The sequence below is a fragment of the Quercus robur genome, chromosome 5 (assembly GCF_932294415.1).
Source record: "Quercus robur chromosome 5, dhQueRobu3.1, whole genome shotgun sequence".
In the NCBI taxonomy this organism is placed as follows: domain Eukaryota; kingdom Viridiplantae; phylum Streptophyta; class Magnoliopsida; order Fagales; family Fagaceae; genus Quercus; species Quercus robur.
The window spans coordinates 85,465,274-85,480,373 of record NC_065538.1 but is presented as its reverse complement, the minus strand read 5'-3'; the positions used below and the strand labels follow the sequence as shown (position 1 = coordinate 85,480,373).

The following is a 15,100-nucleotide window of genomic DNA, read 5'->3' as shown; positions in this document are numbered from 1 at the left end:
CGGAGTTCCAGCATCAATTGTGTCCGATCGAGACCCAAGATTCACCTCAAGGTTTTGGGAAAGCCTACATAAAGCTTTGGGTACTAATCTTAGCTTTAGTACTGCCTTCCACCCACAAACTGATGGATTATCAGAAAGGACTATTCGTACTCTGGAGGATATGTTAAGGGCTTGTGTATTGGATTTCAAAGGGAATTGGGAAAAATACTTGTCTTTAGTGGAATTTGCCTATAATAATAGCTACCACTCTAGTATTGAGATGGCTCCCTATGAGGCTTTGTATGGTAGAAAATGCAGGTCCCCATTGTGTTGGGAAGAGGTTGGTGAGAGGAAATTGTTGGGACCAGAAATCATTCAGATGACATCTGAGAAGATTGATTTGATTCATAAAAGATTGCAAACAGCACAAAGTCGACAGAAGAGTTATTATGACCACTCAAGGAAGAAAGTAGAATTTGAAGTTGGAGATATGGTATTTTTGAAAGTCTCCCCAATGAAGGGTGTGATGAGGTTTGGGAAGAAGGGGAAGTTGAGTCCCAGATTTGTTGGTCCATTTGAGATCCTGAAACGTATTGGTAAAGTTGCCTATGAGTTGGCTTTACCGCCTACACTTGCAGGAGTGCATAATGTGTTTCATGTTTCCATGCTGAGAAAGTACATCCCGGATCCTTCACATGTCTTGAACTATGAGCCACTCAAGATCAAAGACAACTTGACTTATGAGGAAGTTCCAATCCAAATTCTTGACCGTAAGGACCATGTGCTACGCACCAAGACCATAACATTGGTTAAGGTTCTTTGGAAGAACCACACAGTGGAGGAGGCATCTTGGGAGCGAGAAGATGAGATGAAATCAAAGTATCCAGAGTTGTTCGTTAACGAAGGTATGTAAGATTTCGAGGACGAAATTTTTTTAAGGGGGGAAGGATGTAACACCCCATAAATTTTGTTACCGATTAAATTATTATAAGTAAATTTTAAAGGAGGCCTATAATTAAATGGAATAATTAATATTGGGCCCAAGGTATTAAAAAGAAGATAAATACTATGGAATAGGAAGCCCAAGTAAAGTGGCATAAGTAAATACATGGGCCTTGAAAACCCTAGCCTTTTTCCTCATAAGATACACATGTATTTACTGATGGTGCCTCTTTTGCTTCAGCCGCTTCACACTTCTGAACCTTGCTTTGCTTCACTGTGGCTGTGAGTGGAGACTAAAGGTATGACTCTCTTCTACTCTAAACTTGGGAAAATTGTGATACTCAATGGCTAGCTTTTCTTTCCAATCTTATAGGAAAATCTGTTAGTGGCGTACCTAATAGAAAAAAAAAAAAATAGAATAATATAATAATAATAATAAAAATAGGGGCTGCTGTTATGGATCTAAGGATACGATTATGTTGATAAGAAAAGGGTTTCTGTGAACATTATATGACCGCTTATGGCCTCACTAATTGTCACCACCCATCCGCCATGTGTCTTCACGTTGTCCTTGTTCATTACGTGTCCAGCAACTTCCTTGTGTTTTGGTGGCATCAAGGGAATACTAGGCAATTGGATGAATAGATTAAGGTATATATTAGGTTGATCACATGTCCATCTTTCTGTTGCACTAAAGTTTCATGCATAGATTATATTAATGGAAAAGGGCCGGCTGCATTATGTTATTTGATACCTATCTCTGCATCTAGTGATACTAAATTATCATCTCTAAGCCACTGAGTATGTAGCAACTTTTTAAGCCCAAAAATCCGATTGTGTAGAGCCTAAAGATATGATTATGCAGCGGTAATTGTAGGTCCAAAAATCTGATCAAAGCTGGAAGTGAATTGGATAGTTAAGTGATTAAATGGTGAATTTGGGATATATTAATATTGTTTAGGATAAAACCGTTTAAGTGTGAAAATAAATTTTGAAGTGGGAAATTGTGTATTGATGAACCTATTTTTGGTATTGCTAGGTTCTAATTCTACTGAATTGTTGTGATTCAAGGGAGGTTGATTTCCTTTATTTTTGCAGCTAAGAGGTAAGTGGTGTTTACTAATTTTGGGGGTTTTCCCAGAACAGTGTTAATTATTAAACTATTTTATATGAAAGAATATGTTGATATTCTATATATAAATGAATATTTTACAAATGTTTGATGTGCACATTGGCTATTCATTTTATGAAAAACTTGTGGGACAACCTAATTTTATTTAAACTTGTATGTGTGAATATGTCTTTATATTTTGAGAAGTATGAATGGATTATTTTGTGAGCATATTGAACATGTTTTGAAAACCTATGGCAAGTCGTGATTAGAAGCTCAGTATGATATTTAGTCCTTAGCAAGGGACAATCATGCTGCAGCTAGTCCTTAGCAAGGGACGGTCCCAAAAGGGGACAGTGCACATTTGATAGCTCCTTAGCAAGGGAGCATACTATTGAGGATCCAAAAGGAAGCTCCTTAGCAAGGGAGTGTACCTTTAGGTTCCAAAGGAGCCATCCTTGAGAAATGGGATGAAAGGAGGTTCCAGTCCCAAAAAGGGGACAGCACAACCCTGTCAACGGGGCGTAAACGTTGACCACGAGAAAAGCCTAGGGAATTGTTTATGTGATGGTATCAATATATATATTATGATGGCTCACAATATAAAGATATTATTTTCTTTTACATGAAATAGTTGATGACAAAATATTGGTGAGTTCTAAATTGTGAATCTGTTGAAAGAATTATTTATTTGAAAGGTTTGTTCCCACACCCAATGTTAGTGAATTCCACTTATTGAGTTATCTCACCCCCCTTTATTTCCCATTACAGATACATTAGGTGGATTACTGGAGTAGAGATTCTTGGGAGATAGAAGTTACAAATTATTTTTGTGGAACTGAGGATTTTATTATTATTTTATGACATTAAACTTTGTATTGGAGAATAATTTTTGAGGATGTTTTGTATTTGGTGAATTAGAGCTCTGACTTTTGTAATCAGATTCAAGGTTTCTAGTTTCTTTTATTTAATATTTTTATGGATTATTCATATTAAATAGACTTTTATTGCCTATGATTTTGGGGCGTTACATAAACGAACCAAGCTGCTCATGAACAACTCGGGCTCGACTCAATAAAAAGCTCATTCATGTTCGTTTATTTATAAATAAGCCAATCTTGAGCCTTAGTTTTAGGCTTGTTTGATAAACAAGCTGAGCTCAAGCAGAAAAAAAAAAAAAAAATATATATATATATATATATATTTGTAAACAAGCTCGTGAATAATAGGGCTCAATACAAAACATGCTGAGTTTAGGCTCGTTTATAGCTTGATATATGTTTACTAAATAAACTCATTATTATGACATTGCACATATGTTTTGGAATGTTAATTTATAGCTTGTTTATTCATACATGTTTTGAAATTTTAATTTATTTAGATTTGTGAAGATTATAGTTGCACAAATGACAAATGTAGATGTGAAAATTGTATTTTGAACAAATGTGGATGTTAATGGATGGATTTAATTAGGTACATTATTATTATTATTTTTTGTTTACTTGATTAGAAGTATGAAAAATGAGTATATTGTTATTATTATTTTTGTTTACTTGACTTTTAGTGATATAAGTATTTGATGATGCAATTTTTTTGGATCCCAAGCTTAAAAGCTTGACTTAAGCTCAAGTTCAAACATTGTTTTTAGGCTTGTCTCAAGCTCGAGCCAAGCTTGAGCATTTGATTTTTATTGACAAGCCATACTCAAACATGCACTACTCGACAAAGTTTGACTCGTTTATAACCCTAAATCTTCTGATGACCCTTTGCAATACCATCAACTCTACATTGGCTAAATATTGGTGGGGGCAATCAAAGGATGAGAAAAAAATCCATTGGATTAACTGGAGAAAACTTTGCACTTCAAAAGCCAAAGGGGGTATGGAATTTCGGAATATCCAGGCTTTTAACTTAGCTATGCTTGCTAATCAGGTATGGAGACTTCTTCATCACACCTACTCATTGTTTTATAGAGTTTATAAAGCTAGATATTTCCCTTCATTCGAAAGAGTACTAGATGGCGAATTGGAGATGGTCATAAGGTTCGAATCACTAACATGAGTTGGCTTCCTAACCCACCTAGATTTCTTGCTGACATCCCACCATCTGAGATGCGTGTGAGTGAACTTATTGATGGGGTTACTAGACAGTGGGATAGAACAATCATCACTGCCATTTTTGCTCCTCGTACCTGCCAAGAAATTTTTGCTCTTCCTCTCAACTCTAGAAATCAGGATCAGCTGGTATGGATGCGGACTAGAAATCATCAATTTTCTGTTAGATCTGCATATCAGGAAGCTCTTCGCATGAACCAACAAGGTGAAGTGGAACACTCCACAGTCCACAGCCCGATCAGATGGGCCAATATGGAGAAGGATTTGGTCCCTTAACGTACCCCCAAAGGTTCGAACCTTTCTCTGGCGTGCGTGTTCTAATATCTTGCCTACTGGGGATAACTTGTGTCGACGGAAAGTGATGACTGAGCCAAGATGCGAAGTTTGTTGCCGAGAGTCAGAATCTACGGACCACATTCTGTGGAGTTGCCCGCTTGCACGTAATGTATGGGCTTTATCTCGTGGTAGACTACAGAAATGTTCCAATGATCAACAAAATTTCTTCTTATTATTTCGGCAGCTGGTAGCTAAGTTGGAAACTCAGGAACTTGAGAAGTGGGCTGTTATGAGTAGGGCAATATGGAATGCTAGGAACAAATTCTATTTTGAGAAAACCCAACCTCATCCTCGACAGATTATGGAGAGTGCTGTTTGTTTGTTGGAGGAGTACCAGAGGCTCATGCGATCTCAGAATCGGTCTTAGGCTGGGCAAGCATGTGTGCCTTGCTGGCCTTATCTTACATTTTTTTTTGTTTTTTTGTCTTTTTTCGGGTGTAGCTCTGTTCGGCTTTTAGTTCATTTTCTGGGTGGAACTTCGGTTCTGGCCTTTAGCTCTTTTCTTTTCTTTCTTTGGTTTATCCTCAATAAAGTTTTCTATCTTCTATTTCAAAAAATAAATATTCTAAAAAAATGTAAACAAAGGAAAATGCCAAGAAGGACAGGAAAAATGTCTCATAGTATAGGTTTTTCTTTTTTTTCTTTTTTTTTTTTTAGGGAAAAAGATATTTTGCTATATCAAAAATGTTCATTTGGACTTTGGATTAGATGATTTTAAAAAAATCTAGGGATTTTGAAGAATGACTATTAGTATAAATTACTTTATAAAAATTTAACATCATGTTTTATACAAAATAAAAAACCAACATCTGTATATGATGAAGTTAAATTAACCACAGGAGTTGAATATTACATTACACAAGTTAGTACTAGAATGATAGACCAAAAATCTTTTAATTCAATTACATTATTTGATCTCCTTTAAGAAAATCAAGGATCAAATTTCTTTGTCCAAATTATTGTAAACAAATTATTAAAAAAATTAAAAAAGAAAAACAGGATAGAGGGGCTAGAAGACATGACCAGTTAAAACAACACTAAACACACCCTATTCAAGGCCCACTTGTGCAGGAATGGCTGCATCATACGCTTCTCTAGAGGCCCAACTAAAACGGCAGTGAGAGAATCTCTGGTAATATGATCTGTAGCAACTATAAACAACTGGTCTCCGAGCATAGCTTCATAGAAGTAAGGACTAATGGGAAAATCAATTTTCTTTTTTTTCAATAGCAAAGACTTTAGTAAAAAGAGGCATAAAAAATGGTTCATAAAATGTTTGTACATTGACAGTGCTTGGATGGGACTGTTTCTAAGTGCTTCTTTTGCTGTCGACGTGAATCTGATTGCTCACCTTGACATTCTGTATTTGGAATATTCTTATCACCTTGCTTATCGATTGGAAACCAATGTTGCTACTGCAACCCCTCTCGATGGCTATCACCTGACTAAAGAAAATCACAAAAACTGATAATGGAAAAAATTCTTTGTCATGAATCTCATGATATAGGACTTCTTAATTTTTATTGGACATGATATAAGACTTCAATTGGGTGATGAAACTATGAGTTCCTTGGACTGCCAATTATAGCGTAATTTATTTATTTATTATTGTTTATGTGATTATAATAGCTTAACTTGGACATACCTCAACCTTTAAGAATAACTAGTCGCGGACCCGCGCGTTGCGCGTGGTTATTTTTTTTATGATCGTGTTATTATTTGAAATATTTTTGAATGTATTAGTACTTAAGTTGCATTATATATGTATAAACAATATATTGTAGGATTCATGATGATAGAAGGTATTGTCTTGGAATTAGATGTGGAAATGATAGAACTATAGTTGGCATTGTAGTCAGTCAAGAGTTGATCATCCATCTTCCCAAGTTAGCAAAATTTAATTAACTTAAAATTAGATAGAAAGAATTTTATAAATTCGAAGTTAGCGTCATGCTAGGTGAAAACTTTAGAGGACTGTAATTAAGTTGTTTCAAGCGTTTTTAATTAAATTTTAATAATAAAAAAAGATCTATTCCTTTAAAGATAGAGATTAGTATTATAAATAGGATGAGGAAATTTTATTGTATTATGCTTTTTGGAAACATAATTTCTACCAAACTCAGTTGGCTAATTTGTACATTTCCAAGTCAATTGAGCACATTTTGCATGTTACATGTAATTCTTCATTTCCATATGGGTAAGGGCATTCACGATCCCAATGACCCACTCCATTTTTCTTGCATGCTTGGTTTTTTGGGATGCGAAATGAGTTTGTTCCAAAAACTGTATGTCGAAGGATTTGTCGATAGTTTTGCAGCAATTGTTTTCCATTTGGTTGGTTTAGAATTGATAATAGTAATTGTATTCCTTCATCATTTGATTCGCATAACAACGCAATTGCGAGTCCATACTTTGCATTTTTGTCTCCTTCTATGTTTGCTTGAAGAAGGATTTGTTTTCCCACTTTAGTTTGATCTTGTACAAAATATTTGTGAGCTCCGACCTAAAATAGTGCTTGTTTGTTTCCAGCCCTAAAGCATTGATGAATGAGTTTTTCTTTATCGTTTCGAAGGAATAATGGATTTTGGAGTAGTCCAGTTAGATTGATGTGGTGAAGAACTTTTTTCCTTTTGGTTAGCCGATTGAATCGCTTGCAGTTGTTTTTAAAAAATGAAAAGACATATTAAGAAACTAATGCGTTAGAAAAAATGAACTGGTGACAAAACATGACAATAATCATATACTAAGAATTATACTTGAACATTATTATTATCACAATTGCAATATTTGATTGAAGTTATAAATATTTTTTCTTTCAGAAATAGAACAATGTCTATAGAATTGCGCAGTACTTAACAGTAAAAAGTTAATAAAAAGAGGAAATTGGAAGTTGTGATATACGGACCAACATTGTTATGAGAAAGAAAATATATGTATATATATATATATATATATATATAGATATATACATTGTAATGAGGAAGAAAATATATATATATATATATATATATGTAACATCATTCATGTCATGAGTTTGGAATACACCATCTATGTAATGCAGGGAACTTTAATGTGAAGGGCTATAGCCATAAAGAAGAACTCTGCATCTGTTCAACCCCTAGGGAGTGTAATTTTTTTTTTTTTTAATTGCAATATTTGATTGATGAAGCTATAAATATTTTTTGTTTTAGAAATATAACGATGACTATAGAATTGCGCACTACGTCATAGTAAAAAGTTAATAAAAAGAGGAAATATAAGATTTCAATATTTTGTGGCACAATTATGGATGTGATTGATTGTGATTAGTAGGGAAAAAGTGGTGAGTTCATGTGAAAGTAACAAACATGAGATTTGAATTTAAAGTTGTGTACCTGATTTTGATGTTGCCTAAAAATTTTGGTGATTGTCTTCCAACATTGGAAAATATTTCGAGCAATAAATCTGTCGGTAATTCATGTTGCATGCTCATTTTTGTGATTGTGGTAAGTGTATTTTTATGCTATTTTTGGTGTGTATTTTTTGGTTGTTTTGTTTTGTAATTTATAGTGTTTTGATTTTTGTATAAATGAGTGATTGTTGAATTTATTTGCAATTATTTTTAATTAATTTTTTGGGTTTTATTTTTGAATAGAAGCCTTTCATATACCCTCCTCTATAAGTCTTAAATCCTGTAAATTATGTTTGACTATTCAATTTTCATACGTTTTTTTTTTTTTTGGGCATATTTTATTTTTTCCATTTTCCATTTTCTTTGGGGCTTTTCATATGATCAAGTGGCTTTTGCCCTGCCGGCCATCAACTTTTAGTATATAATCTAGTGGATGTATCTAATAACATAATGTTAAATCAAGTTGTGTAGGATGTTAACTTTGTCTGATAGTGAAATGAAGGTTAGTCGGAACTTGGACACACTTGGATATTTTGTAATTATGAAGAGCAATGGGCAACCTGTTTACAATTTTTGTGTACCATGGCTATATCACATGTTATAAGGTATTACGTCCAACCTCCTTAAACCACAAACTTGATACTTAATTCCCTATTATTTATTTCTATTTAATTCATGAATTCATCATTTGGGAGTCATTAAGCAAAAAAAAAAGTCATATTTGTTATGGGTCGATGCAATAGCAAAGCAAAACAAAATCATTAAAAAAAAAAAAAAAAAAAAAAAACAGAAAATTTGTGACTTTTTAAAGAGTAGAAAAAAGAACTGCTGTAATTATTTTCTTCATAATTTTCATTGTTTAGTTATAAATATGTAAATTAAAGCATAAGAATACATAAATGCAAAGTTAAATGTAAATTTAAAACCATCCATGATGAATATGTATAGACAATTTTTGTAGTTTTTAATTTTGTACGAATTATTATTTAATTGTCTAATTATTAATGTCTAAATTGAGTAGATGAACTTGTTAAATATAAAAATGAAATACATGAATATGTAAAATCCTCTCACACGTTATTCTTACAACCATAGAAGGTGCCATTTCACTTATTGGCTTACTACATGACTGATGGTCTTGGTATGTGGCATAAGAGATTCTTCCTTCAGTTTATAATTTGTTTTGAGACCGTAGCAATATATATATATATATATATATATATATATATATATATATATATATTGTTTAATATTTTTTTTTTTTTGAGAAATAGGTAAGTCAATTTTATTAAGATAAATAAGACTGAAATACATCAATTAAATCCTGTGGTAGTTCTTCTAACCACACATCTAAATCAGCAGATAAAACTGCTCATTAAGCTAGAGAATGGGCTAAACTATTACCCTCCCTGTAGATATGACCGAAACTACAAGTTTGGAACCAAGACCTGGCTTTTTTAATATCTTCAACAACATGACCCCACTGTGTCCTATTCTTTTATGGGTTATTAATAGCTGTAATGACCCTCAGTGAATCACCCTCCACCATCACGTGAGCAAGACAGAGCTCCTGAGCAAATAAGATAGCTCTCCGGGCGGCTAAGGCTTCGACCAAGTCTACTGAGCTAGGAAGTTGGATGTTCTGGCTTAGTGGAGCTATGATCATACCTTCAGCATCCCTCACTACCACCCCCAACCCCGCTCTCGTTGAACCTTCAAAGATGGCGCCGTCGAAATTAAGTTTATAAACTCCTAACTCCGGCGGCGACCATTTCTGCCTTGGGCGCTGAACAGAGGTCCGAGATGGCCTGCCCTGAACGTCCCAATACTCCTGCAGCAACTCCCGAGCTCGTCGCGCCGTTTCCCCTACAGCCCACACCGGCAGCTTCTCTCTCAATTTATTCCGTCTAACCCAAATGCACCATGCAACCATTGAAAACAGAGCAGCAAAATTTGGGCTTGTATCTTCCAACACAGCAGCGACAAGATCACCAAAACCTCTGAAAAATTTTGATCGTAGGAAACTAAATGTTGGGTCCGATAGCCAAATACTTTTGGCTCCATCACACAGCCATAAGCAGTGAATGGAATCTTCGGGATGATCTTTACAGAGGTTGCAGAATTGATCAGGTAAGACATGCCGAGAGAAAAAATTCAGCTTGGTAGGCAAAGAGTCCCTTGAAGCTCTCCACACAAAATGCTTCACTTTGTTAGGTACTTGTAACTTCCATATTCCTTTCCAAAAATGCTTGCAATTCTCTGTTTCAGATGAGCTAGGCAGAGTAGCTCTGATTTCTGAGGATAACAGCTGGTAAGTGCTCTTAACTGTGTAGTTCCCATCATTGGTGAGTGGCCAAATAAGCAAATCCTCCATTGGAAAATGACTGACCGGAATGCTTTGAATCCTCTCAGCTTCCCAAGGTAAGAAAGTCTGCTCAATAAGCTCCTTGTTCCAAACTTTAGTGCCAGGGATGAATAGATTCTTCACTGAGGACAGAGATGGATTAATATTGGGAGATACAATCTTGCCACTCCCTGGACAATTCAGCCACCTATGATTCCAAATGTTTATGGATGACCCGTCTCCGACTCTCCACCGTGCACCCTTGCAAATAACCTCTCTGCTAGTAAAATACTTTTCCATGCAAAAGAACTTCGTTGATTGAAGTCTGCTTCCAAAATGCTACTTGATGGGAAGTATTTTGGTTTAAACACCTTGTACAGCAGCGTACCTTTCTCATGAAAGAGTCTCCACACTTGTTTACCGAGGAGTGCATCATTAAACTGTCTGAGATCCCGAAACCCCATTCCTCCCAAAGACTTTGGAGAACAAAGAGTACCCCACTTCACCCACTGCATTCTCCTTTTATTATCTTGGTTGCCCCACCAAAACTTACGGATCATCGCCTCTATATCTTTAATTAAACCCAAGGGTAGTCGAAACACACTCATTGAGTATGTGGGAATAGATTGGATCACCGCCTTGATATAAGTGCCTAATGTTTTGTCTATTAATAAAGTGTCGTCATAGGAACAGAAAAAATATTCAATATAAATAAGAAAAACTGTGAAAGCAATAAAGAGATATTTTGTCAATTTTAAAACAACGGTTGAATGGAAATTAAATATTTGTGGGAATGGACCAGTTGTTATGCTAGTTATTTAGATGTAGAATTTTTTGTAGGTTCTATGAAAATTTAAAACTATTCATGCTTTCAATTATTACTAATTATTGATCAAACGAAAACAACAAACTTGATACTTAATTCCCTATTATTTATTTCTATTTAATTCATGAATTCATCATTTGGGGGTGATTAAACAAAATTAAAGTCATATTTGTTATGGGTCGATGCAATAGCAAAGCAAACCGAAATTATTCCAAAAAAAAAAATTACAAACTTGCACACAATGATACAAAAAGAAAGAGGGTGTTTTTAAGATAATACCCAATTGTGATAATTAGAGTCCACTGGCAGCCTATGTAAAAAATATGTGTAGTCAACAACAGTTATCTCAAAATTTGAATATTATGTGGTTCTAGAGTATTTGGAACCTATTTTATTTATAAAATTTCCCCATTTTCCCAACTTGTCTGGGTTTTATATTCTTTTGTATCGTGGGAATGTAATTCAGTAAAATTTCATATTGAAAGATAGACACCATAGCTGCTGACATGACTCCATAGTACCTACCAACCTCCATTTACTAACCATCATTATAGTAAAAGATCATTTGAAATAACTGGTGGATAACATGAACACCCTACCAATAATATGAGGACGATTTTAGCTAAGAATTTCATTTTAGAGAGACCTGAAGAAATATTCCAGCTTGTGTGAACTTGTAAAAAAAGATCTATTCCTTTAAAGATAGAGATTAGTATTATAAATAGGATGAGGAAATTTTATTGTATTATGCTTTTTGGAAACATAAAGTCACTTTGTAATTAAACTTAAATGAGTGAATTTCATGTAATAAGAGTAGCTATAGGTGGTGGCTGGTATTGATTTTATTAGTGGTTGTGCTTAATTGGACACCGATTTGATTTTCCAAACAACTTTTATTATTAATGAAGCAAAGTATTTTATTTGATTTTTTTGGGACAATATGAAGATATAATAGAACCTTGAAATAAGTTCATAAAAGGAAGAAAATATAAAAGTCCAATATCATTTGTGTCTTTGAAGCTTCTTCTTTTTTGACGACTTGTGTTTTGTAGCTCTTCAACGATTGATTAGATCTCGAAGGAACATGTTATCGTCACTTGGTTCCGCATCTTCAACATTAGAGGCAGAACTCATTGATGGGATGGCACCATTATTGTGTTCTTGTTTTGATCTTTTTTCATCATTATTTGTGCTTGTTAATGGTTTTGTATCCAGAACTTCAAATTTGTTTTTCTCAGAAGTTTGGACTGAGTTTTTCTTGACTTCATAATTCTCCAATGCTTCCTACACCAAAGAATGTTTATTGAAGTACATAGTAGATATTTTTTTTTGAATGAATTTGCAAATAAATGTAGAAGTAGAAAGCTTACTATTGTGATATCACCATTTGGTTTTTTTTTTTTTGGGTGGGTCAGCTGGATCATTATTTGCGCCTGTGGATGGTTTTGTATCAAATACTTCAAATGTGTTTTTGTCAGAATTTTGATCTGGAGTTTCCTTGATTTCATCATTTTGCAGTGGTTCCTAAAACACAATATGTGGTTTAAAACATAATATTTGGATTTGCAAATAGGCTTAAGTTTTTAATAGTTGACAGCTTACTGTTGCAATATGATCAAGTTTCATTGCCGTTTCGTCATTTGAAATGTTGTCAAACACCTTTTCAATTGTATATAATTCCCATCCTTCCTTCCAATTATAGTCGTTAAGCTTTAGTTGGAACACAAATGTTTTTCCAATGAGCTTCTCTATTTCATTTGGTAGGGTCGAATTTGCATTCATCTGATAAAATATTAAATGTAATTTTGTATATTCTTTTCAAATTAAACGAAAGATTATATATGCTAATTGTATGATCTTACAGTTGCATATTTGTTTGATAGTTCTCTTGTTGTTGTGTGAAGTAATTTTTCAACTTCCTTGTCAAACAAAATAAATATGGCACGCTCTGTTCCATCATCAACGTTGAGTTGAATTCTATACCTGCATGTATAAATATATAATTTGTATCATTTTTGTTTGATAAATATATATTTTTTTTGTTTTATGTTTACATATATTGAATGATTCTAAAATTGGTAATTTATATTTACCTTGGAATTGGAAAATTAGAGTTACTTTTGCAATGGCTGCACCAAAAATCATTTTCAGATTTAACTTTTTTGTTTCACTTTGCGCATCCGATATAGTACCATCCAAAGTTTTTTTCAATATTTTCAATTGTTGCAAGGCATGTGAAGACATTTTCCTACAATATAAAAGAAAAAAAGAAATGTATTTAGTGTTAAGCTTATTGAGAACTAAATATATTATTGGTCTAACGTTATTGGGAAAAAATGTTGATTACCTGATCATCTGACGTCCATTCCAAGGATGTTATTTCCTTGATTGTTCTTCTATTTTGTGTGATTCTTTTTTCAACTGATATTTCTTGCTTGAATTGTAGAGGAATGCCTTCAATTTCAGTCTTTTCCACATTTCTTTGATGGTAGAAGATTTAAATCAAAACATAGCGAATAATTATTTGATATGAAGATTGTATTGTACTAAATAAAAGTATCAAGATTATTTTTAAAATAATAAATTAGAATAAAAGCATGGTATGGAAAATCTAAATACCTATCAATCAATGTTGCAGTTTCAGGTATTTCTAAATTGATGTACACTTTGTTGCACTTGTAGATGACAAATAGTGTTCCCCTGTATTTAATAAAAATATGTTAATTATGTAAAAGAAAAGATATGTTTAAAAGAAGTTATTACCTCTAAAAGTTTTCACAATAGTAGATGTCACTATTATGACAAAGGGTCCTGGATTGTTGGTGTAAAAATTGTCCTCAATTTCATTCAATGTTGGTCCCCAGAGAGTAATTCTTATTTTGATTTCTCTGTGGCAAACAAATATGTAAGTGATAAAGAGTTTAAAGTAGTATTATGCAATGAATCCATATGTACATGTAAAGCTTACTCTGGATTCATGATATCTATATTTCTCATTGGGACAGTAGATCCTTGAACATGAACATTTTCTAGTGGTCCAACACCAACTATTTTTCCAATGATGTCTGCAACAAATAAAGTTGATTAAGTAATTTGAAACGTAATTATTTGAAAATAAATTTGAGACTTTTTAGGCTACCTGTCAATTGTTTGTAATTGTCAAAGCGATCCACAATTGTTCTGTAATCAACAAATTCAAATTTATGCTGAGAGATAGTAATTTCAGCCTCTTTTAGCTCCTCAATAACTGTTGTACGTAGAAAGTTTATTTTCTTGTCTTTACTTATAGGCCGATAGCTATCTTTTTCCTTGTAAGTATCTACTCGAAAATTGGACAGTGAATATAATTGTCCTTCTCATAGTTGTTCCTGAAACTTCTTAACATTGTTTTTTTGAATTGTCGCGTGTATTGTGTCATCCTGGTACTTAAATAAGTAATTTGTTAGTGGCAATTTTAGTTTTAAGGTGTGAGTCGAGTAAAGAAAATATGACAAAATAGAATCTCAATTCAAATCTAACCTGTTCATCTATAAGAACCATGTCCAAACTGATTAGTTCTAGATTTTTTCGGTTGACAGCTTCCCACATTCTTGAAAGTCTGACTCTTACCTTCCAATTCTCCTTTTTATCTTAAAGTTGCTTGATGAGATTGTAACTCATTTTTGGAACTGATAATATAGTCATTAGTTGGACCCAATTGAGTTGAACTATTGTTAGAATGGAAATAGAGTAATGAAATTGAACGCTTTATATAACTAAGCATATCTAAAATTTCTAATGATCTTTATTCATCTTATGAAATAGAAATAAATAGTTTTGAGATGTAGTATACATACCTTGTACATAAGGAAAATTTATTATCTTTCCAATATCTTGTAGCTGGAAATTCTGTCTCTATTGTTGCAAAGTACGTTGTGTTGGTAGTTGTAATTTGTATGGTATGGTTATGAAATAGAAATAGATATCATGGGTGTCTTAAATAGTTATAGATGTGGTTACATTGGTGGTATGTGAAAGGTTCTCGCCCTCCCCTCTAATGTTTCAATCGAATACGAAG

The 15,100-nt window shown here is 33.5% G+C and overlaps 1 protein-coding gene across 1 annotated transcript; it reads right to left on the bottom strand.

The window, feature by feature from the left end:
• Positions 1-12,099: 12,099 nt before the first annotated feature.
• LOC126728881 (uncharacterized) lies at positions 12,100-14,631 on the bottom strand. The gene is made up of 11 exons (XM_050434635.1): positions 14,563-14,631; positions 14,183-14,249; positions 14,012-14,108; positions 13,663-13,743; positions 13,391-13,523; positions 13,236-13,291; positions 13,137-13,172; positions 12,906-13,026; positions 12,646-12,825; positions 12,502-12,567; positions 12,100-12,327 (listed from the first exon to the last, which is right to left on the bottom strand). Exons 1-11 carry the CDS (start codon positions 14,629-14,631, stop codon positions 12,100-12,102), a joined length of 1,134 nt encoding a protein of 377 aa, XP_050290592.1.
• Between the last annotated feature and the right edge of the window lie 469 nt (positions 14,632-15,100).